Source organism: Silurus meridionalis, chromosome 7, assembly GCF_014805685.1.
Source record: "Silurus meridionalis isolate SWU-2019-XX chromosome 7, ASM1480568v1, whole genome shotgun sequence".
In the NCBI taxonomy this organism is placed as follows: Eukaryota; Metazoa; Chordata; class Actinopteri; order Siluriformes; family Siluridae; genus Silurus; species Silurus meridionalis.
In genome coordinates, this window is record NC_060890.1 from 26,337,375 (window position 1) to 26,361,999 (window position 24,625).

General features: G+C 38.9%; 2 protein-coding genes across 3 annotated transcripts in view; both read right to left on the reverse strand.

The window, feature by feature from the left end:
- Positions 1–2,493: 2,493 nt before the first annotated feature.
- Positions 2,494–16,409, reverse strand: LOC124388498 (C-type mannose receptor 2-like). Of its 2 annotated transcripts, none has more exons than XM_046853191.1 (5): positions 16,361–16,409; positions 13,958–14,329; positions 11,938–12,267; positions 3,030–3,121; positions 2,494–2,850 (listed from the first exon to the last, which is right to left on the reverse strand). In XM_046853191.1, exons 1-5 carry the CDS (start codon positions 16,392–16,394, stop codon positions 2,740–2,742), a joined length of 939 nt encoding a protein of 312 aa, XP_046709147.1. In that variant the 5' UTR covers positions 16,395–16,409; the 3' UTR covers positions 2,494–2,739. The 2 variants fall into 2 exon arrangements, with proteins under 2 accessions (XP_046709147.1, XP_046709146.1); XM_046853190.1 differs by lacking the exons at positions 2,494–2,850; positions 3,030–3,121 and adding exons at positions 11,475–11,615; positions 11,756–11,847.
- A 4,887-nt stretch (positions 16,410–21,296) lies between these two features.
- The window catches only part of LOC124388506 (legumain-like), a 4,487-nt gene continuing 1,158 nt past the window's right edge, over positions 21,297–24,625 (reverse strand). The window contains exons 4-7 of the mRNA XM_046853201.1: positions 24,071–24,271; positions 23,416–23,571; positions 21,541–21,608; positions 21,297–21,458 (exon numbers count right to left, since the gene is read on the reverse strand). Coding sequence (XP_046709157.1) covers positions 21,413–21,458; positions 21,541–21,608; positions 23,416–23,571; positions 24,071–24,271 — 471 coding nt within the window. The 3' untranslated portion in view covers positions 21,297–21,412. The remainder of the gene's footprint in view (positions 21,459–21,540; positions 21,609–23,415; positions 23,572–24,070; positions 24,272–24,625) is intronic.

The following is a 24,625-nucleotide window of genomic DNA, read 5'->3' on the forward strand; positions in this document are numbered from 1 at the left end:
CTCTCCACTTAGCTGGGCTTTATGGCAAAGTGGCTAGACTGAAGCCTCTCCTCAGTGCAAAACCCATGAAAGCCTGCTAACAGGCATTTAAAAGACTCTCAGGCTGTGTGGAAAAGGGTTCTCTGCTCTGATGAAAACAAAATGGAACTGTTTGGTTTCAAACTCAACATTGAAGCATGGTGGTGGCAGTATAATCTTGTGGGCTGTTTTTTTTGCAGCAGGGACTCAGAGATAGGTCATGGTTGAGGAAAAGCTAAATGGAGGAAGGTACAGAGATACTCAGTGAAAAAACGTTTCCACAGCACTCGAGACCTCAGTCTGCACATAGCACACAGTCAAAACCTTCAGGACAACTTTGTGTATCTCCTAGTGTGGTCCAGCCAGAGCCCTGATTGAACTCCGCTGAACATCTTTGGAGAGACCTGAAAGTTTCTGCCCACTGATGCTCCCCATCCAACCTGACCTAGCTTGAGAGGATTTGCCATGAAGAATGAGAGAAAATCCCCCAATCCAGGTGTGTAAAGCTTGTTGTGTCATACCCAAAAAGACTTGAGGCTGGAATTACTTCCAAAAATGCTTCAACTAAGTAAAGTGCTCAGTAAAGGGTCTGAATACATGTGATATTTCAGTTTTTAATTTTAATACATTTAAAGTTGGGACACTGTGTAAAATGTACATACAAACAGAATGCTATGATTTGCAAATCTCATACATGTCCTGCACCACCCTCACATACTTCTCTGACACACCAGACTTCCTCATACAATACCACAACTCCTCTCTCCACCCTGTCGTACGCTTTCTCTAAATCCACAAACACACAATGCAACTCCTTCTGTCCTTCTCTATACTTCTCCATCAACATTCTCAAAGCAAATAATGCGTCTGTGGTACTCTTCCTCGGCATGAAACCATACTGTTGCTCACAGATGGTCACCTCTTCTCTCAGCCTGGCTTCCACTACTCTTTCCCATAACTTCATTGTGTGACTGATCAACTTTATTCCCCTGTAGTTACTGCAGGCCTGCACATCTCCCTTATGCTTAAAGATCAGTACCAGCACACTCCTTCTCCATTGCTCAGGCATCTTCTCACCTTTTGGAATCTTGATGAACAATCTGGTTAAAAACTCCACTGCATCTCTCCTAAACATCTCCATGCTTCTACTGGTATGTCATCTGGTCCAACCGACTTAAAAAGTGCACGGAATGAAGCAGACGCAAGCTTCTGTTTGTTTATGAACTGCTTTGTCAATTATATGTCTAATATGAAGGCTACTAAGAAGACTAAACACACCTACCGATTGTGTGTTCTTCCCTGCCCCTGCTATATTTTGGGGGGATACACACAGCCTTTGTGTGGCTTGTCTGGGAGTGGAGTATGCAAAGTCAGTTCTCGAGTGACCACCATTTTCACCAAGCTGGACTTGTGTGCATCCAGGAGGGGGATGAGTGGAAGACAGCGTTCAACACTTTCACTGGTCACTATGAGTATCTGGTCATGCTGTCATGCTGTTCAGCCTCACTAATGCCTCTGCAGTTTTTCAAGCCCTGGGGAATGATGTCCCATGAGACATATTAAAACCTCATATCCTTCAGCGTTGGATATCCCAGTGTTCTCAGGTGTTAATGTTTAACAACAGATTAAATAAAAAGGGAGAAGAGTAACCATGACTCACTATACATCATTCTAAAGCTCTGAGCCTCAGGCAGCGATTTCAGATCTCTGTTTTTCAATGAAAAAACATACAAAGAAATGCATTTGCTGAATTTGTGTAAGCAGTACACAACAACAACATGCATAAAAAATGCAGTACTTACACAATGACTGTAATAACGAGTCACAAACACGTCCACTGCTGCTAATCCCAGTTTATTTGGAAAGATGAGGCTCCAGTGAACAACATGCTGTAAAGCATTTCTGCTCCAAACTAACAAAAGTGTTGAAATACTTTTAAATTGGACCACTGACTGTGCCCCGGGCCACCTCACCTCATCTCACCTCACCTAGATTATTACCTGACCTCACCAACAACCTTCTGGTTAAATGAGAACAAATATCTACAAGCAATCTCCAAAGTCTAGTGGAACATCTTTCCAGAAGAGTGGAGGTTATTATAAAAGAACTAGGGACTAAATGTGGAAAGTACATATCAGTTTAATGGTCAGCTGTTTATATAATTTTTTCCATATTTTTGCCATTTAAAAGACCATAATATTGTATTTAAAGATACAAATCTATTTGTGTAGATGAATTTTGGATGGAAAGGTAGAGAAGCAGTTCAGTTCCCATGCTGTAAACAGTAAACACATTGACACATGCATTACTGAACCCTATAAATACAGACAGCACTCCGAGCAAAGCACAGTGAAGAATGGTTTATTGTGAAAGTTTTATTTAGGGAATCGATTTACATAAATGTTCAATTGTAAATATGTGTGTGTGTGTGTGTGTGTGTGTGTGTGTGTGTATGTTTGAATGTGTGTGTGCAAGTTTTACAATGCAGTAGTAAGGAACTGAAAGTCAGAGTTACTCTACATTCATCACATGATTCTACCTGTTTATTTTAAGAGTAACCACAGTGTCCTGTTCATGAAGCTCTAAATGGTTTCCTATTATAATTATACATTTCATATAACCACAATCTCTAACTGTATATTTGACCTCTTCTGCATCTAGGAGGAGCTTACACATGTTCTCAGTGTAACACTTTTCTCCTGACTTCCCAGGTCACATTTTCTATAGCGTATAAGTTATTTTCTCCTTATGAAACACCACTCCATCTGGTTGCTCGATCCATTTCACAGTGATGTTCTCTGCCACCCCATGATCCCTCAGCTTCTGTTTGATCTGAGAAACAGAATCAGATTTTATTTTCTGAAATAATGCAAAACCACATAGAAAGCCAACACCAGAGCCAGGATTACGGTACATAGTGTCTGTACCAGATCATAATGAAGAACTCAAATTCTGGATGCAGGAATGAAAAGAGGAACTATACATAAGGTCTTGTGGAGGATGAGACAAACCTGGTCTAAGATGGCCACCTTTACATCAGGACCCTTCATATTGTCAGTGGATTTTATCTTCAGCCTTATAATTTGCTTTTTTCCTGTGATTTCTGAATGTGGAAAAACCCAAAGACATTTACAAGCACAAATATGAATAAATCAGTTCAACTTCCCTGATAAATAGAGACTGAATAAAACTGGGACTGACCTCTGTAGCAGAAGAAAGGCACAGTGCATCACCAACCTGACTGTTATTTAAAAATCCACAGTTTTCATTCTTCAGCAGGTTGTCAGGTTGTTTATTCAACCAGCTGAGGGTAGAGAACGTGGTATTATCTACCCACTTCCAGGCATCTCTGAACAGACCAATCCAAGCCAAGGGGAAAAATTCTTTTACAGTTGAGTATTCTGTTTGATCTAATGTGTTGGTCAGGTCTGTATAATACTGTCTACAGTAACTCTGAGCTTCACGCCATGACATCCCATCAGAGATATTAATGTACCTCTCAGGGCCAGATTTAGTGTCTGTGAGAAGAAAAAATACATATAACCACACTATTATCAGTTAAATGGATCGTCTCATAAATGAGAAAGAGTACTAAGGTTCAAACATTAGCACAAAACAAGTACTAAATTATTAAACATTTAAACATTAAATACACCAAAGTGCACTTCATATCACAGACACTGACACTTTAGGTCAGCTTGATGAAGTGGTAGCTTAGTGTTTAAGGTTCTGGGTTCCTCATCAGATGGTCAGAGATTCAAGCCCCAGTATTGCCAAATGGACACTCTTGGGGCTCTTGAGCAAGACCCTTAACCATTTCTGCTCCAGGGGTGCTGTATCATGGCTGACCCCAGGCTCCTAACAAGCTGGGATTTGCAAAGAAAGAATTTCAATGTGCTGTAAAGAACATGTGACAAGTAAAAGCCTTGTTCTCTTGATTTTGCTCAAGTTGAAACCGTGCAAATTGCCATGAACTCTTTTCCACTCCATTAGTGAACAGTTGATACAACAATAATTAAATTATAATGAATAAACATTTGGAGTCATCCAGATAGGGATGGGTTCCCTTTTGAGTCTGGTTCCTTTCAAGGTTTGTTATTCATTATGTCTCGGGGAGTTTTTTCTTGCCACTCCCACCACTGGTTTGCTCATTAATATTCATAATCTATTCATTTTTGTAAACCTGTTTTGGGACAATGTTCACTGTTTAATGTGGTATACAAACAACATTTTATTGAATAACAAGGACAAGCCTCTGCTTTATAGAAAAAAAAGCCTGATCTTATACTCTGGTCTTATAATTCTGTAGTCCTGTCAGTCCTCTGAATAACAATGGCATAATTCCAACATTAAATTATCACTACATTCTTTAATACAACTCTATAGTACATTTCTATAAGACCTCCTTCTCTACTGCTATATCAGGGGTGGCCAACCAGTCAGAGACTGAGAGCCACATTTTTGACTGTGTTACCGCAAAGAGCCACATCATACACATGGGCACACATGAACATCACCCATCCCTTCCTCTTACACACACACACACACACACACACACACACACACACACACACACACACACACACACCTCTGCTCAGCCAGATTTATTGTAAATGTCACACATCAACATAATGACAGAAATTGACTCCTACAGGAAGACCAAAGGACAGTCATTTTCAACAATGAACATTGTGTGCACTGTCTCACACACACAAACTCTGTTTAACCAAGTCCACAAACAAAAATATAATAATTTACAATAGCGTTTTTCTTTTACTATGCATGTTACTTAGTGGGACTTTTGGCATTCCTTGCCTTAAACAATCCCCTTCAAATCTGCCTCGTATTCCGTTGTTGCCACTCGAAGCAATTCTTTCACGTGTGTGTCAGTCAGAACAGATCGATGCTTTGATTTCACGTGTTTCAGGGTAGAAAACACAGACTTTGTGTTTTTTTTAATGGGGGGGCAATTAATTTTTACAAGGGGCCACATGAGAAACCTGAATTGTGTCAGAGGGCCACACCAACGATAATATTTTAGGGATGCACCGAAATGAAAATTCAATTCAAATGACAATGAATTCCATAATTTTTGTGTTATGCATTTTGCCTTGGCACCATCACTGGAAAACTTTCCTGCCTTTTCAAAAACGTCCTCTACAGACGGAGTGCGCATGCTCGGATTGACTTTACTTTTCTGCGCCGCGTTCTTCTCATATTTAGAAGGCAATCGGGATGTTTGGATTTCAGGTGATAAATTAAACCCGATTTGGAGAAACTCTTTGCTACACCCCCTCTTGAAATTTCAGCATTGCATGTTTTGAAAATCGCTCTCCGCACACCGCACACATGTTGCTCTTATCCAGATAACCGTGTGCTGCTGCGCTTTTTTATTGCGTCATTACAATTGTGTTTCTGCCGTGTTGTTTTTGTTGTTTAGGGATTTCCGAAAATTCTCGGTGCATCCCTGTAATTTATGATTGGCCTCATGCCAAGGTCTGATATACCGCAAAGTTTCCCAGTAGGGGTAAGCTCATTTAATTCTTAAAAATACCGTATTGAACTTAAGCAAAGCGAAGACGCACATTAAAAATCAAACACACAAAAATCGATATGAATGTAAGAGCCGCATGAAACCAGCCAAAGAGCCGCATGCGGCTCGCGAGCCGCGGGTTGCCCACCCCTGTGCTATAACAACACAAACAATTTATTGTTCCTCACCATCAAAGCAGATAAAGGAATATTTGGTGCTACAGTCTCTATCAATCCAGCCATATGGAGATATCACAATACACTCTTGATGTCCACCAGCATTGTTCGGCTCTCCATTCAACCACATGTTTGTGCTTACAAGTGGCTTGTTTCTAAAGGACCAGCGCCAGCTGTGGATGTCATTGAAGAGACCGAGCCAAGCACTGGACGCAAGTTGGTTTTTCTGAGCTTCCGACAGAAGTCTAACCATGTGGTCATTATTTGGCAAAATTGCATGTGCACCAGTACCCATCACTCTCACAGGTGGTACCACCAAGCCCAAAGTACCAAATCGTTTACAACATCTTTAGACGTGTTCGCTAAAACTAACAGACCCAAATTCCAGGCTGATGATCCTCCTGTGCACAAATCAATCTCCATAAAGATATGGTTTTTGGTATGAGGGTTGAAGCTGAAGATCTTGTCTCTTATACAGAGACCTCCTCAAACTTACTGAAACACCCTACTTTGGGATGAACTGGAATTGGATCCTCTGTACTTTCTCTGTAATCAGTGTCTGATCTATTTTAATCTTGAATGAGCAATAATTCCACACAAACATTCCCAAAATCAAGTGGAAAGCTTTCCCAGGAAAATGGAGCTTATTATAACAACAAACTCATGGGGAAGTTAATCTGCATGCACCGATAGTGATGTAGAGATGGTCAAGGGGCTCAGCCATATGGTATATGTTGCAACATGAATCATGTCTAGTGTCTGAATTAATGCCTTCAAATGAAACGCCACCTAAAGTGGTGACGACAGAGTAATGGGAACTTGCTGTGTTATGTCAGAGTTAGCAATCAGACTGATACTCACCTGAGAGAAGAAGGAGTAAGTACAGAATCTTCATCACTGACGTGGAGTTCAGACGCTAAACAGTAAAAACTGTGTGAGAAGATGAAATTGCCAAAGCCAGAAAAAATGTTGGATGGTTTTAATAGGGTTCTTGCAATAATCTTTCGTGAATCAGTGCTCATTTGTTAATCATTGATATTTCTTTAAACCGTATGTGAACTTTAAATCTAATTAATTTACCAACACTTTGACTACTTCATTAATGTAATGCTTCCTATGGAATGTGATACAGCTCTTCCAACAGAGATGATGGCCTGATGGTAACTCTTACTCTGTGTCTTATTGAATCAGCATCAGGAAATATTTATGGATGAAGATGACAAAAAAAATCAATGGCACCCAAATGCAGACTTGGAGACTTATAATGGAAAGTGAAAGGAATGCTGAACCAACATGGCTACCATTTACTGGAAAAAAGTTCAAAGACAAAAAGAAAATCCTTGAGACAAAAAAAACCAAAAGGGCAAAACTCTAAAAGCATAATCCAAAAGCCTAGGCATGAGCACGAGAAAGAAAAAACAAACAAAGAAGCAAACTTACACTGAGGGAATAGACAGGCATCAAAGCAACAACGCCGACAAACTAACAAAAGACCGGCACAAAAGGCAAGCTACATATGCGGACATGAAAATGAGTCCCAGCTGGAGCACTAGATGCTGGACAATCCCCTTAATCCTGACAACATCTGAACTCTGTACACATTATTTAGAGAGCAAACAGTCGTCTGGAGTGATATCTATCATGGAATGTTCTACCCAGTCACCGCATCGAAATCCTACTGAACTGCTCTGGGATAAACTGGATCTCGAGAAAGAAATCCTCCTACTAGTGAGGAACATCTTTGGCGGGTTTTACAAAAGACACAGCAGAATATTTCAGCTGAACGTTTTGAGGAATGAACTGTACGGATTCTAAAAGTGTGGAAATCTGTTTTTCATGCTAACAGCGAATTTTTCACTTAAAATAATGTGGAACATCTGAACATTTATAGATTGTTTGATCAAAGTAAATCTTTGGACTATTACATTAACGAGTTTTTTAAATAGAAACAAAAGAAACATGCAGGTGTTTATCAAAAACCATAAAACACAATTCATTTTTCACAGACACTGTATATTCTATCATGTAGTTAGCATTAGAAATATTTAAAGTACTAGCACTGTTTTACACTACACAAAAAAGATAAATAACTTTACTGAGCACTGTGCAAATAAACCTGAAGATGCATAACACTTATATATAATATTGAATTCAAAACACTTACTAAAGGGCAGAACGAGTGAAGTATGATACAAAGAAGACAGGAGAAGGATCTGTCCATGTCCCAGCCTTCAGCCTATTTATCCAGAACATTCAGTTCATTTCCTATGCAAAACATCTCATCTTAACGTTCCTCTCATTACTAAAACAGGAGAAACCTTTCATAATAAAATCTCACTATAGATAGTATAAAAAACCTGGCTTTTCCAGGAAGATATGCGTCCTCTTTAAACTGTTCCCACAAATTTGGAAGTATACACAATTGTAAAGAATGTATTTCAGTAAAGTAAAAGATCTGAGAGAAGAGGTGACCATCTGCGAGCAACAGTATGGTTTCATGCCGAGGAAGAGCACCACAGATGCATTATTTGCTTTGAGAATGTTGATGAAGAAGTATAGAGAAGGTCAGAAAGAGTTGCATTGCATGTTTGTGGATTTAGAGAAAGTGTATGACAGGGTGGAGAGAGGAGTTGTGGTATTGTATGAGGAAGTCAGGTGTGTCAGAGAAGTATGTGAGGGTGGTGCAGGACATGTATGAGGACAGTGTGACAGCAGTGAAGTGTGCAGTAGGAACAACAGACTGGTTCAAGGTGGAGGTTGGACTGCATCAAGGATCGTCTCTGAGCCCTTTCTTGTTTGCAGTGGTGATGGACAGATTGAAGGACGAGGTCAGACAGAAGTCTCCGTGGACTATGATGTTTGTGGATGATATTGTGATTAGTGGTGAGGTGGAGATATGCGCTGGAGAGAAGAGGAATGAAAGTCAGTAGGAGTAAGACAGAGTACATGTGTGTGAATGAGAGGGAGGGCAGTGGAGGGGTGCGGTTGCAGGGAGAAGAGGTGGAGAAGGTGGAGGAGTTCAGGTACCTGGGGTCAACAGTGTAAAGTAATGAAGAGTGTGTTAGAGAAGTGAAGAAAAGAGTGCAGGCAGGGTGGAGTGGGTGGAGAAGAGTGATAGCAGGAGTGATTTGTGATAGAAAAGTATCTGTGAGAGTGAAAGGGAAAGTTTTTGTCTAAGGCCATCTAAAAGGTTTATGCATGTGGTGAATGAAGACATGCAGGTTGTTGGAAAGAGAAACAGAAGGTCATTTGCTTCAGTAATTTGTTTAAGACACTCATGTGGATGCTTCACTGCAGTCTGAGCAGTGTGTCTGGTAAACCAGGGAGATTTGCATACATTAAAAACAACTAAAAGGCTGAAGTTTTTTCCCAAACAATGACAAGTGTTAGGATATTATCGCATCCTACTGTGATACACAGTGTTCATTCCTTTAAAGCATTCAACCTGAGATCACTTCATTAATACGTCTCAGAATGAACTGATCTTATGCTGGTGCCTCTTTTTATACTTTGTTCCCCACTCTCTATCCCAGATTCCCTTAGACTTGATTGTTTTCTTTTATGAACTCCCATTAGCTTTTGTTTTTCTTCATTTTGATATCCCCGTATTTCCTGTTTTTTTTACTGATACCTTTATATTTTCACCACTCATCCTGATATATAAGAAAAAATCTCTCTATCTTTGCCGGCACAAACTTTCACACCATTGAACTCAGGCTTCTTTGTGATTCTCCAGTGTGGATTTATATCTTTGTCCTATTCATTACTATGAGTAAGCTTTCCTCGATATTGTTAATTATGTTGGTAACAGAATAATCTTCTGTTAATTTTAATGTTTAGGTGCTTCAGCTGTTTTATTACTGTAACTCTGTACTGTGTGTGTTATTAACAGCCTACTGCCTGCACATGCCTATATGTGACCTCAAACATTTGTCGTTGCTATTTTTCCCACAACCCCTGGCTCCAGCGAGGACTTTATTCATGACCCCACAAGACCTACTGATTACGAACCTACCAGCCCTGTGTACAAATACATCATTCCTTACAGCATGCCTTTGATTAACTTCTTTACTTTACCTTTTATCCTGCGTCATGGTCTTATGTTTATTACATTTTCATTCCCACTATATATATATATATATATATATATATATATATATATATATATTTACATGATTTTTACATGATTTTTGACATTAGTCCCTATTTGCTGTTATAAAATCTCTTTTATAGATTTTAAATTGCTGTTGTAAAATCTCTACTCTTTTGAGATGTTCCACTAGATTTTGAAGTGTGTTTGTGCAGATTCATTCAGCCACCAGGGTGTTAGTAAAGTCGGGTACTGATGTAGGTGAGGTGAAGTGATAAAAACTGAGAGAAACACTATTAAGCAAATAGACTATTGAGGATAATTTAATACATATTCATGAAAAAAAAAATATACTATTAAACTATTAACTATAAAACAGTCAGTGATTCTGATTTGCCAGCAGACAAGGCCTTGCTCTCCATTACAGCCCACCACTATATATATATTAGTGCAACATCGATACTTGCGGGGGTTACGTTCTCTGACCCCTCACACATAACAAAAAATGGCAAGGTTTTGACTCACCCTTTTGATGGTTAATTTTTCAAGGGGAATTGTACATGTACATACTGAAAACTCAACAAAAATTGTGAATTTTTTGTCAGAAATATTTTATTTACTACTTTCAATGAATAATACAATAATCAAACAGTTTTCCAAAAATTGTATGTAATTTATTAGTACAGACTCTGTTTTGAAATGTTACTCCTAACTTTTGAGACTCTTGTGGTTTCTTGCGAACTGTCAGAATTGTCAGAACTATCGAGGTCACGAGTGTCAAGGTTGGGAGTGTCGAGGTTCCACTCTGTCTATATGTCTATATAAAGAATTCAGACCTGAACCCTATTAAGCACAAGTGGAAGGTGGAGAAGATATATATATATACATCATATGGATAAATTTCGTTTACAAGGTCTGCCACTCTTTTGAGATGTTCCCCTAGATTTTGAAGTGTGCTTGTGGAGATGTGTGGAGATTCATTCATTGGGTTTTAAACTGACCTGTCTGCAGTCTAGACCTTTCACCATCTGAAAACATTTGGTGCATTATAAAAAAAAAAAAAAAAACAACGAAGGAAACACAGAACTGTTGATCAGCCAGAATCCTGTTTCAGACACATATGGGATGACATTCCTCTCTCAAAACTTCAGCAACTGCTCTCCTCAGTTCCCAGATGTATACTGACAGAAGACATGATGCTACACAGTGGGAAACACGGACAACTTTTTAGAGAAGTGTTGCAGCGATCAAATTCAAAATGAACTTATTTTGACTTAGAATTGTAACGATTCTTAGTTCAAACATCTGATATGTTTGTTGTTTTATTGGTAATACAATATAGATTTCTGAGATTTGCAAATTATTGCATTCTGTTTTTAATTAACATTTTGCACAGTTCCAACTTGGTTCTTCATTCATTTACTGTGCAATGCTTTTTATTGTGCTTGTGTGTGTGTGTGTGTGTGTGTGTGTGTGTGTGTGTCCAGCATGATACAGCACTCAGAAAAGAATTCAGATTCATTACATGATTCTACTTGTTACTTTTAATAATGACCACAGTGTCCTGCTCATAAAGATCTGAATGTTTTCCCAATATAACTGTACATTACATATAACCACAATATATGACTATACAATATATTTGACCTCTTCTGCATCTCGGAGGAGTTTACGCATGTTCTCAGGGTAAAACTTCTCTCCTGACTACTGTGGTCTTCTTCATCATCCTATTTGGTTGCTTGATCCATTTCACCGTGATGTTGTCTGCCACCCCATGATCTCTCATCTTCAGCTTGATCTGAGGGACAGAATCAAATTTTATCTCCTGTAAAAATCACAGAAAGTGTTTCTGTACCAAATCGTGATGACAACTGAGGTTCTGGCTGCAAGAATGAAAAGAGGAACTATAAATAAGTTCTTGTGGAAGATGAGACCGACCTGCTCCAAGATGGCTGCTTTTACATCCGAATCCATCATATTGTCAGTGGATTGGATCTTCAGTCTTACAGTTTGCTTTAGTCTTGTAATTTCTGGATGTAGAAAAAGCCAAAGACAATTTTCAACAAAAATTCACAAACATTCAGTCTGATAATTTGAGACTGAATAAAACTGGGACTGACCTCTGTAGCAGAAGAAAGGCATTACGTCTGAGCACAGTGCATCACCAACCTGACTGTTATTTAAAAATCCACAGTTTTCATTATTCAGCCGGTTGTCAGGTTGTTTATCTATCCAGCTGAGGGTAGAGAACGTGGTTTTATCTACCCACATCCAGCTGTCTCTAAACAGACCAATCCAAGCCAAGTTGTAAAATCGCTTTACAGTTGAGTATTCTGTTTGATCTAATGTGTTGGTCAGGTCTGTATAATACTGTCTACAGTAACTCTGAGCTTCATGCCATGACATCCCATCAGAGATATTAATGTATCTCTCAGGGCCAGATTTAGTGTCTGTGAGAAGAAAAAATACATATAACCACACTTTATTATACATTTAAAGTTAAACAAGTGCTAAACATTCAAGCATTAAATCCACCAATGTGCACTTTATGTAACAGACTGTGACACTGGAGCTAAACTTTATGTTGCTCTTTGGTCAATTTAAAATCAGACAGGACAAGACAAGATGAAAGGGCTGTGATTGAGATGGTTTGGACATGTGCAGAGGAGGGACATGGGGTATATCAGTAGGAGAATGCTAAGGATGGAGCTGCCAGGAAGGAGGAAAAGAGGAAGGCCAAGGAGGAGGTTTATGGATGTGGTGAGGGAAGACATGCAGGTAGTTGATTTAAAAGAGACAGATGGAGACGAATGATCTGTTGTGGTGATTAATAATGGGAGCAGCCCAAAAGAAGAAGATAGTGAATAGACATTTGGTGTCATCCAGATAAGAATGAGTTCTCCTTTAAGGTTTATTCACAATGTTTCAGGCGGGTTTTTTTTCAGGTGGTAATTTAAATAAAACAAAATACAATAATTTTAAAATCACATAAACCCATATTTTATTTACAATAGAACATAGAAAACATATCAGATGTTGCAACTGAGAAAATGTTCCATTTAAGGGGGAAAAAGGTCATATTAATTTTGATGGCTGCAACATGTCTCAAAAAAGTTGTGATGGGGCAACAAAAGTCTGGAAAAGTAAGTTTTCTTAAAATTGAACAGTTGGAGAAACAATTACCAACTAATGAGGTTAATTTACAGCAGATCAGTAAGATGAAGCTGGGATCAGATGAATCAAAATTTTAATTTCTATTTGGAAACAATGGAAACCACATTCTCTGGACTAAAGATGAGAGAGAATATTTGGCTTGCTATCAGCACTCAGTTAAAAAAAAGCCACATCTCTGATGGTACAGTATGAGAATAAAATAGTGCCTGTGGAATGGGCAGCTTGCACATTTGGTAAGCCTCCATCAATGATGAATGCTATAGAAGCAACAAATTCTTCCAACAAGAAAGGCCTTAGATATTTGAACAAGGCAAAGCTAACTGCAGACTGCATGACTTTGTTTAATATGAGTCCCAGTGTTGAACTGTCTGCCTGCAGTCTAGACCTTTTACCATTTAAAAACATTTGGTGTACCATGAAATAAAAAATACAACAAAGGAAACCCAGAACTGTTGTGCAGCTTGAATCCTGCATCAGACACATATAGGACAACATTCCTCTCCCAAAACTTCGACCTATTGACAAAAAAGACTAGTGATACTACACAGTATCACTAAACATGGCCCTGTTTCAATCTTTTAGATGTGTTGCAGCCATCAGTTTAAAATGGCCTTTTTTTTTATTTTACATAATCTTAGTTTAAAAATTTGATTTTTTTTTGTTGTTGTTTTATTTGTGAATTATATATATATGGTGCCCTGACTTTTTTTGGAATTTGTTTTCTATTTTTTTGTAAAGCTGATAATGTCCACTGTTCAAGTGCTTTACAAATAAAATAAAATTGAATAACTGACACAAGCCTCTATTTTAGAAAACACTAATCTAGTACCTATTTTATAGTCATGTTAGTCATGTGAATAATAAAGTGCACATTTCCTCTACTAAACCCTCACTACATGCTTTAATACAACTCTATAAAACACTGCTATACTGCTCTAACAAAACAAACCATTTATTGTTACTTACCATCAAAGCACACAAAAGAATTTTTGCTGCTACAGTCTTTATCAGTCCAGCCACCGGAATATATCGCTCCACACTCTTGACGTCCACCGACGTTGTTCGGCTCTCCGCTCGACCACATCCTCGGGCTTCCCAGTGATTTGTTTCTAAACGACCAGCGCCAGCTGCTGGTGTTAATGTAGAGACCAATCCAAGCACTGAATGTGAGATGATCTTTCTGAGAGTCCCACAGAAGTTTATTCATATTCTCATTACTTTTAATAATAGCCAGGTCAGTGTTTGTGGCCTTGCAGTAGGCCTGAGCATCAACCCAATTTCTCCCCTCCGGGATCAGATAGTATTTCAGACGGATTGGCAGGACAATGAGAACAGATCCTGTGGAGGAGTTTTAATGGGTTAAAAAATTCAACACCCCCGACCATTACTTCCAAAACTTATACTAATGAGTCTGAAGCACACAACTGTTTAGATCTTTATACACCTCCACTGAAACTAACAGAAACAAATTCCATCATCAGGATGCTCCTGGGCACAAAGCAAGCTTCATGAAGACATGGTTTTTAGTGTGAGGGGTTGAAGTTGAGGAACGTGAGTGTCCTGAACAGAGCCTTGACCTTCTCAACCCTACTGGGATGAACAGAAATTGGATCCTCTGAACTTTCTCTGTCGCCTGTGTCTGATTTCACTGATGCTATTGGTAATCAGGAATGATCAGTCTTCCTTACAACCACATCCAAAACTATAGTGGAAAGCCTTCACAGAAGAACGTCTACAGGTTATGTATGTAACCCTAGTTCCCTGAGGGAACAAGACGCTGCGTCGCAACAGTTTGGGAATGCAGCGTCTTGTTGCCAAAGGGGAATAAGGGTTACATACATAACAAGACGCTGCATCCCAACAGTTTGGGAACGCTTCCATGTTGTCCACGCTCTGAATCACGTGTGTAATCTGTCCAGTAGAAGGCAGTGGTGACGTCATGACCAGGAAGATATAAAAAGAAGCGCTGCAGGAAAGCTCCCTCATATGTAACCTAGAGACGAGAGTCCAATACCTCCAGACCGACTAGTACCTGACTAGTGTGTATGGGCAAAGCTAGGTCGAAGGACAGAGGGCCACAAGTGGCACTGAGGTCAAGGTTATAGAACCTGACAAAGGTCAGTGAAGTAAACCAGCCCGCAGCATTGCAGATGTCTTGGAGGGACACTCCAGAGGACCAAGTCTTAGAGGATGACACACTCTGGGTTAAATGCACTCTGACCCCGAAAGGAGCGGGGCGACCAGAGGACTCATAGGAGAACGTAATAGCGTCAATAATCCACCTGCTTAGAGTCTGCTTGTTCGCAGGGAGGCCTCTCCTCGAAAGGGCCGTAGCAGACGAGCAGTTGTTCCGACTTCCTCCAATGACTCTTCCTGTGGACATAAGTGTTCAGTGCTCGTACCTGGCACAGCTGGTTCAGCTTCTCCTGATCTGGGGCCTAAAACAGAGGATGATAGAATAGCCCATCTCCCCTTTGTTTTACAGAGGGATGCAGTAGACAAGGGGCTGTGGGGCCATGTTGCTCAAGGGGTTGAGGGGGAGGAGTGCCATGTGAAAGTAACTAGGTTACGTATGTAACCTAGTTCCCTGAGGGAACGAGAGCTGCATCAAAACGCATTCCCCCCGAAAAAAATCTAGTTGTTTAAACAAAATATGCAGAAGAAACAAGAATTTCCATAACATTTGTTGGCCAGTGTAATATTTATTAAAAAAGTGCAAAAGTGCAAACAAAAAAGATAAAAACAAAAACAAATCTCAACCAGATTAAGATGTCATAGACTGTGGAACATAACAGCCATGGAAGACAAACATGAGCAATAGATGTGAAATGTGAGACTTTATGCTAATCAAGGTGGCAAGGAACAGGCATTTCTGGATGCTCCTCAATGGTTCCTCATACTGTAAGATATCAAAAAGTTTTGAGATGAGCTCTGTTTGCATGAAAGTACTTTATTTATCTACGTTTACATGCAATCACCTTTGGATCTTCATCTTCGGGAAGAGGGTGAAGTCTCCAAGAGAGAAATCTTGCGAATAGGGTGGGTGTTTAAGTGAGATCACGTGGATTGATCTCTGACAATCTTCCTGATCTCTCGTCTTCAAGTGTTATTCTTTTTCTCCTGAGGCACAGGTGCTCCTCAAAATGACTTGTTGTCAAACATGTGACGTCAATCATCTCTGTGGCAGATTTGCCCAGTTTGATCTTTGTTCTAACTTTTTGTCCAAAATCACAGATGTGGTAATGCACGTGGTCAGAATAGCACCAGTATACCATTAGTCTTGAAAAGTTTCCATACAAACTCATATATCACGTTCTGACTTTGTAGATATGATAGTGTGTCAGAGTTAGCAATCAAACTGATACTCACCTGAGAAAAGGAGAAGTAAAAGCAGACTCTTCATTACTGACGTGGAACTCAGACTCTAAACGATAAAAAAAACATGAAAAAAGACACACTTTTAGTCCTGATTTAGTCTTATAATTCCCTCCACTCTTCTCGGAAGATGTTCCACTAGATTTTGAAATGTGTGCTTATGGACATTCATGTTCATCAGCCACAAGGGTGTTAATAAAGGCAGGTACTGATGTAGGTGAGGAGACCTGGGGTGCAGTCAGCGTTTACATTTATCCCAAATGTGTTCAGTAGGGATGAGATCAGAGCTCTATAGCAGACCACTCAAAATCTTCCTCTCCAAAGCATATAAACCAGATCTTCAAGGAGCTCACTTTGTCCTGTACAATTGAGTGCCTCCAGTTTTGTGGTAACAGTTTGAAAAAACCCACATATAGCAGAAAAGGTCAGGTGACTCAATACTTTTGGCAATATAGTTTATTATACATACATATATATATATATATATATATATATATATATATATATATATATATATATATATATATAACTGCAATAATCACTCTTAAATCAGTGTTTATTTTTTACTAATGACATTTGATCTCTGATTGTGTGTATCTGCAGCGAATGAATTCTTCATTAACTGAATATTGTATTAATATAAATGGGGATTCAGCTCTCACAAAAGAAATTTAACCTGATGGTATTCTCTCTCTGTGTCCTACTGAACGAGAACCAGGAAGTATTTGTTCATGGAGTCATCAGAAAACTTGTTGTCTGGGTACGTGGGTGTCACCCAAATTTCATAAATGTAAATGTAGGAAGAAAAACAGAAGTAATCTCACTAAAGTCTCTAAAATGAAATAACATTGATCAAAAATTCCTAGAATCAATCACAGCATCACATTTCAGCCGACCTGAACCAAATCAACTGATCCAACCCTGACCACAGAAACTCATATTTTTCATGCATAAATACATTTAGATCCAGTCGAAATGTAAAGGCTTTGAATTGACTTAATCAAACTTAGGATGGAGACCAGGAGAGAAGATGTGATCAGACTCCCTCACCCCCACAGTCACACATAGAAGTGGGAGCTTAATGGGTTGGGGTGGTTTTGTTCTGGAAAGTAAAAGGAATCCTGAACCCACATGGTTCCCATTCCATACTTCAACACATGCAGTTCTGTCTAGACTGCTGCGTATTGTCTTGTATTCTGAAGTCTGTTACTATGAGCTGCAGTCCAGATGGAACTTCATGGTGTTGAAGTATGAAATGGTAGCCATGTTGATTAGGTATTTCTTTTTACAAAGCGTACGTCCAAGCTGTCTGGAGGGATAGCTATCATTGAATGACCTGCCGAGTCACTGCACCTAAATTCTATTGAACTGCTTTGGGATTAAGTGGATCACAAAAATAAATTTCCAAATAGTGAAGAACATCAGTGAGTTTTACAAAGAGGCACAGCAAAGCATTTCCTCTTAAAGTTTAGAGAAACAAAGTGTCCGGATGCTGAGACTGTAAATCTGTTCTTCAAGCTAAAAGAGGATTTATCAATGAAAATACTGTGAAAAATCTGGAAATAAAGATTTGTTTGATCAAAGTAAATCTACAGACATTTACATTACAGTGTGCGTTGTATTAAACCAAAAGAAACATGCAGGTGTGTCTCTCAAACACCATAAAACATTCGGCTTTAACACACTTTTCACAGGAACTTTTGTTGGTAAGTGAAGTGGTTGTATAACTTTGATCACTTTAATATAAAATAACAATAAAAATCAATATCAATCAGACAAATAAAACATTTTCTATTTATATTGTCCACCAAAATAAACACTGTAGTAAACTAAATTAAATAACATGAACACAGGGATAAATAACTTTGTGTTCAAATAAACGTGAAGGAAAATAAAACTTATTAATAATAAATATATTGAATTATAAACACTTACTGAAGTGCAGAACGAGTGATGTGTGATATAAAGAAGACAGAAGAAGCATGTCCATGTCCCAGCCTTCAGCCTCTTTATTCAGAACACATGCAAAACATCTCATCTCAACCTTCATCTCATGACCAAAAAAGGGAGAATGCTCTCAGATTTAAATCACACTATAGATAGTATAGAGACACGTGACCTTCCCAGCCAGATGTGGTTCTTCACCAAACTGTTAGTACAAAGTTGAAGACACAAAATTGTGTAGGACGTCTTTTGATGCAGTAACATTACATTTTGCATTCACTTGAACTTGGAGACCCAAACCTGTTCCAGCATGACAATACCCCTGTGCACAAAGCAGCTCCATGAAGATCTGCTTTCCATGGGTTGGAGTGGAAGATCTCCTGCTTTAGAGCTCTAATACTATTAAACATGAATGAATGTGAACACTGACTGCAGCCCAGGTCTCCTCACCTTCTCACCTACATCACTACCTGACTTTACAATCACCCCTGTAGCTGAATTAATCTCCACAAAAATCTAGTGGAACATCTTCCCAGAAGAGTGGAGCTCTTTATAACAGCACATGAAAGTCAGTATTGAATTTTAACTGATTTATATAGGGAGATGGTAGGTCAGTGGTTAAGACGTTGGACTTCTGATCAGAAGGTTCCACCACCACCACCACTAGGCTGCTACCGCTGGACCCTTGAGCACGGCTTTTAACCCTCAACTGCTCAGTTGTATGAATGAGATAATTGCAGGTTGCTCGGGATAAGAGTGTCCACCAAATGCTGTAGATGTAAATTAAAACAAAAAAACAAACAAAATTTTTTAATTCATTTTAAAGATAATTAATATTTATAATTAACATAAAAAAATATATTAATTGAATGTTTTTTCAGAATTAAATTGAACTGCCATATTTATTTAAATTAATTCTTTTAAAACATATCATGAATACATTTAAATTAATAATATATAAAATAAATAAATATATAAAGATTCTTCAAAGACTTTTCTTTTCCTGAGGGAGGGGGCAGGTGGTCTCAGGGGTAACAGGGCAGTAAAGTGCACCTTCAGCACATCACACATTTGAGAGTGAAAGCTAAAGAAGGAAATGAAAATTGTAACTGATACTTTGCGTCAGAAAGTCATTTGCTTTGGTGGTTTGTTTGAGACGCTCGCGTGGACTCTTCAGTGCAGTCGGAGCAGCGTGTCTATTAAACCAGGGAGATTTGCAAACCTTAAAAACATGTAAAAGGCAGGTGTGTTTTTCCAAACGAACACAAGCATTAGGACATTAACACACAATAAAGACAAAGGTTTGTTGACATTAGTTCCCATTTTCTCTTTTAATAACCTCCTGGCAAGATGTTCCACTAGATTTTGTGGAGATTTGTGAAGATTCATTCAGATACGAGGGTGTTAGTAAAGTCAGGTACTGATGGAGGTGAGGAGATCTGGGGTGCAGTCAGTGTTCACATTCATCCCAAATGTGTTCAGTAGGGTTGAGTTCAAAGCTCTATAGCAGGAGATCTTCCACTCCAACCCATGTAAAGCAGATCTTCATGGAGCTGGCTTTGTGCACAAATGTCATGCTGGAACAGATTTGGGTCTCCTAGATCATTGTGTACCTTCAACTTTGTACTAACATTTTGGGGGAAGGACTACATATGACTAGGGAAGTCAGGATTATGGCTATAAAGTGCATGTTTGAATAATTTTTACACAGATGAAGGACTGGTGTGTCTGAAAACATCTGTAATATTAATCATGAAAGGCTGAGAGTGAAAATTAGATTGGGTCGTCTCACAAAGGCCTTCAGAACTCCTCAAGAGTTCCTCAGTCCTGTCCAGCTAATAAACTCTAAATCCTTGAAACACTCTTAAGCCAATTAAACAGTCAGGCACATGGGGGTCACACCCACTCAGAATATGTAGAACTGCTTTTCAATTCTTTCATTAAGGTCTTTCTTTACCACACCGTTCACAGTAACAAAGCAAACCTGATTCCACATACACACAGTTTGAAAGGACTTACGATTATACATTTCCTGATCGATTTACATTTCTGCAGATGCCCCTTATCCAGAGTGACTCACATTTATCGCATTCATACAGTTGAGCAGCTATAGGGTTAAGGGCCTTGCTCAGGGGCCCAGGAGCACCAGATTGGTGTGGTTGGGATTTAAACTCACAATCTTAACATCCAAAGTCCACTATGCTACCACCTCCCCCACTTTTTAAAACACTTGAAAAAGCATTTTTTTTTTTAAAAAACACTCTGCGTCATTTTCAATCGTTTCTCAAATGTTTCTAATTCACACTGAAACATCTGAAAACGTTTACGTTGCTGTGGTGCACATAAATTTCAACCGGCGTCATTTCTGCCCGCCGTTTATTTACTTTATATATTTTTACTCTTTGAAACGTCACGGAAACTAAAAAAAATAAAGCGTCATTGCTTTCTAAAGCATTTTCGTTGATTGGAAACGGCATCTCAGTGTGGACAGAAGACAAAATGTTGAGGAAAAATATGCCTTTTCAAGCGAACGTGTATTGGTGTAGACGAAGCCTAAAAACCTTGTGAAGTAAACGCTCACCTCTCCTTTTTTTACATTTGCATTTACTGTATTTGTCAAACTGCCCGATTCAGAGCAAATTACAATGATATTATTTACACATCAGAGCAGCAAAAGGACCAGGACTTTGCTAAAGAGTGCAGTAGTGGCAGCTTGGTGGTGCTGGGATTTAAATTCATGACCTTCTGCTCTGAAGTCCAACATCTTAACCACTGAGCACCTCAACATACTCTAACCTTCTTGCTTCTAAACCTAAGTATGAATTTTGTACCTTTTTTGCCATTGTTTTCATTCAAATCTGCCTGAACCTCCAGGTGCACCTGTCTCTCACATGACACCAAATATTCAAGCATGTGTACAATCAGTGTTTTATTTTCGTGCACGGTTGAAATATACAGGTTTGACAAATAAAGATGTTTTTATTAGAAGGTTTTTATTCTGAATCTTGGCAGAGATGTGATTTTAGTCACAATAAAGAATTTCAGATGAATATGTAATTTAATAGGAATACTCTGAAGATTGTGAAGAAGTGTGTGATTTCTTCAGAACGTAATCTCTTGGCTCACGTGAGTAATGGCTTCAGTGATGCTGATGGAAACAAATGAATGAGAAATCAACGGAGGTGTTTCATTCCAGATTAAATACTGAACAAGTGAAACTCTTGACCTACCTCTGAACCTCCAAGCCACACTCGCACAGATTCACCAACACCTGCAGGTGAGAACGAGTGACAACAAACTGTACAAAGACAGAGAGTGTTGACATGAGTAAGGATCAAGGAATCACAAAGTTCATTATTAACATGTATCATTAAAAAAGTAACACAGTATGAAATTCTAAATATAAAACTAATAAAATCTTGGGTTATTAGTTTGATTTCAAAAGTAATTCCCGAAGTTCAGTTTTAAGATGTTTTGCATGTTTGCTTTTCCCCACAGTATTTCTGCAGCTCTACAACTGGATGTTTTGGCTCATAACCACAAAACTACTACAAAACAAAAGACTTGCGATGATCTTTCACACCTGCATCGGTGAAAGGGTGCAGGTTATTTGTTGGTACCCTGAGTAGTAAAGACTATAGCAGGGGGCAGAGCTTTCTTTTACAAAGCCCCACAGGAACTGCCTTCCAGTTAGGTTTTAGATTAAGTCTCATGTTCAGGTTACAAACCTATTTGTTTAGTCTAGACTTTTGTAAATAGGTTTTTCTTATGCTAAGTTCACACTGCGATTTTTATAGTCCTTTGCCATTGTTGCTGGTCAGACTGTATGAACATGACACACAAGAAAATAACTCGTCCGAAGTTTTACGTCATCAATCCGTGACGCTCTCCAGACCCGTGTTCTCTCGCTAACGGTAGTTAGCAGCAAACAAAAACAATCTGTAGTGTTCATTTTGTTTGTGACAGGCCTTCAAAATAATAATGTCATACAAACACTCCTTTTCCCTCCATAACTCAATAAGTTTCACTTCTTGTTGTTTTGTCCACTGTTTCGTTTCTACAGTTTCCCTGAGGTGATTTGAAAATGTTGCGCAAATTCACGTGTCTTCAGGTTCAGCACTCCTGTTGGTTTGAAGATCTTCGTAGGAGAAGTCACAATGCAGAAAAGATTCTGATATCTTCTGAGACGGGCAGAATTTTATAGGAGGAAAAATAATTGCAACGGCCATGTTATCAGCTGTCAGTGAACAAACCAGATTGTAAAACAATTTGTAGCCTCGGATTATAGGAATCTTTTAGGATTTTCTAAATTTGTCACAGACGACCAAATTGTGGCCAAAATGGCACAAGGTGAACCTGGCTTTAGGTAAAGGAACAGATCTGGAGGCATCATGGTTATAGTGTTCCAGTGAAGTGGTCTGGATGCATCATCAATTATCTCCCCATGTTCACTCAAGTTTGCTGATGGTGGTGTGGCTGGTGCTTCATGACCCAAAGCTTGATTATGTATGTGTTACTTTCTGGCCCCCACTTTTAGATATGATGTAAAAGGTAGTCTTTCTGGAGACCCTGTTTATGAATGTACATGTCCTTAACCTTTATGCAACAGGAAGTATACCTAATCTTCTTCTTCCCGCTTCTCCTAATATACTTTAATATACCTAATATACTGCATATCTCTCTCTCTCTCTCTCTCTCTCTTGCTACATATGCCCCTGAGCTCCTAGTGATTCCATACTTTTTGGCTCCTCAGACCTGCATAATTCCTTCTCATAATCAATCAGGTCCATTGCCTGAAGATAAATGAGATTACTGATTATAAATCCACTTAGTAACCATGACAAAAGCTTTGAAGTCCCCGTCAGTGAACATTTCATCTTCAAAACAGCAATATTTGTTGTTGAAAATGAGGTCCCCATTTGAGTCTGGTTCCTCTCAAGGTTTCCTACATTCATCATCTTGAGGAGGGTTTCGCTCACCACCATGACCTCTAGCACTGATGCTGGTGTTAAGCATCATATGTACATCACAACATCTGTTTCCTGAAATGTTTCACACAAACAAATAAACAAACACACACCTGAATGCTGAACGTGTACTCATACCTGCTCCTCCTCCCAGTTAAAGAGGATTTTCTTGAAATGCTCAGCCACCACTTTGAGCTCATAGGTACGAGTCACCTCACGTTTTTCAAGTAGAGCTCCTAAAGCTCCAATGCGGTCAGCAATCTTCTGCAGCACCTCATCCATCATCATCCTTTTCTACAAAATGGATATGAATCTATAAATCCTTCTACAGTGATATGTTGCATTATAAAATATAGCTAATTAAATAATAGCCACATTTCTGACATCACTGCTGTTATTATAAATACATTTGAATATATGATGAATGTAGGAAATGGGGGTGGGGTTTAGGACTTTAATGGTGGGGTTTGGACATTGCACATGACCCAAAAAAGGAACATACAGACTAATACAGTGTTGCTTAATTGTAATTGGTCAGAAGGCATTGATAAATGTTCTATAGTTGTTATAGTAACAGCTCATTTGAAGACGTCCGCACATAAACGTGTGCAATAAACATACAATAAACTTTTCTGAAAGAAGATGAATATCTAAAAAGGTATGGAAGGAGTCTCCAGTATCTCAGAGTCTCAGAAATCTGAGTCAGTTGATCGATACAGTGAGTGTGAGAACGGAATTTATTCAGAAATTAAATCTGTACTTAATGCGGTACAGCGAGAGACGGATTACTCACTCTAATCAGATTGTTGTATTGCTTTTCCAGGACCTGACGTTTTTCCGGGTCCTGTTCTTTTGTAATCCTGTTTTCTTGGATTATCAGGGGAACTTCTGCAGCATCTGCTATATCAGACACTGAAGCATTCAGGGGCTGGGACGTGAGGGTCTCGCTGACTGAGTCACCAAGAAATTCACTCAGCATTACCTTCAGCATTCCCTAAATATCACAGAGTATTAGGAAGAATATATTAAATTACACTTAAACACGTATACGAGACATTCTTGTCAACATTTGTGTAATAATACACAATATAACCAAAGATTTGTGAAACAGCTGACAAACATTTCTCTGGGCAGATGTTCTTGTGGTGATTAGTGCTTATTCAGGCACAAGGTTGTTATAAAGTCAGGTAGTGATGGGGGTGAGAAGGTGAGGAGGTCTGGGGTGTGGTCATTGTTCACATTCATACCAAAAGTGTTCAATAGCATTGGAGCTTTATAGAAGAAGATCCTCCACTCCAACCCATGAAAAGCAGATCTTCATGGAGCTGGGTTGTGCACAGGATTGTTA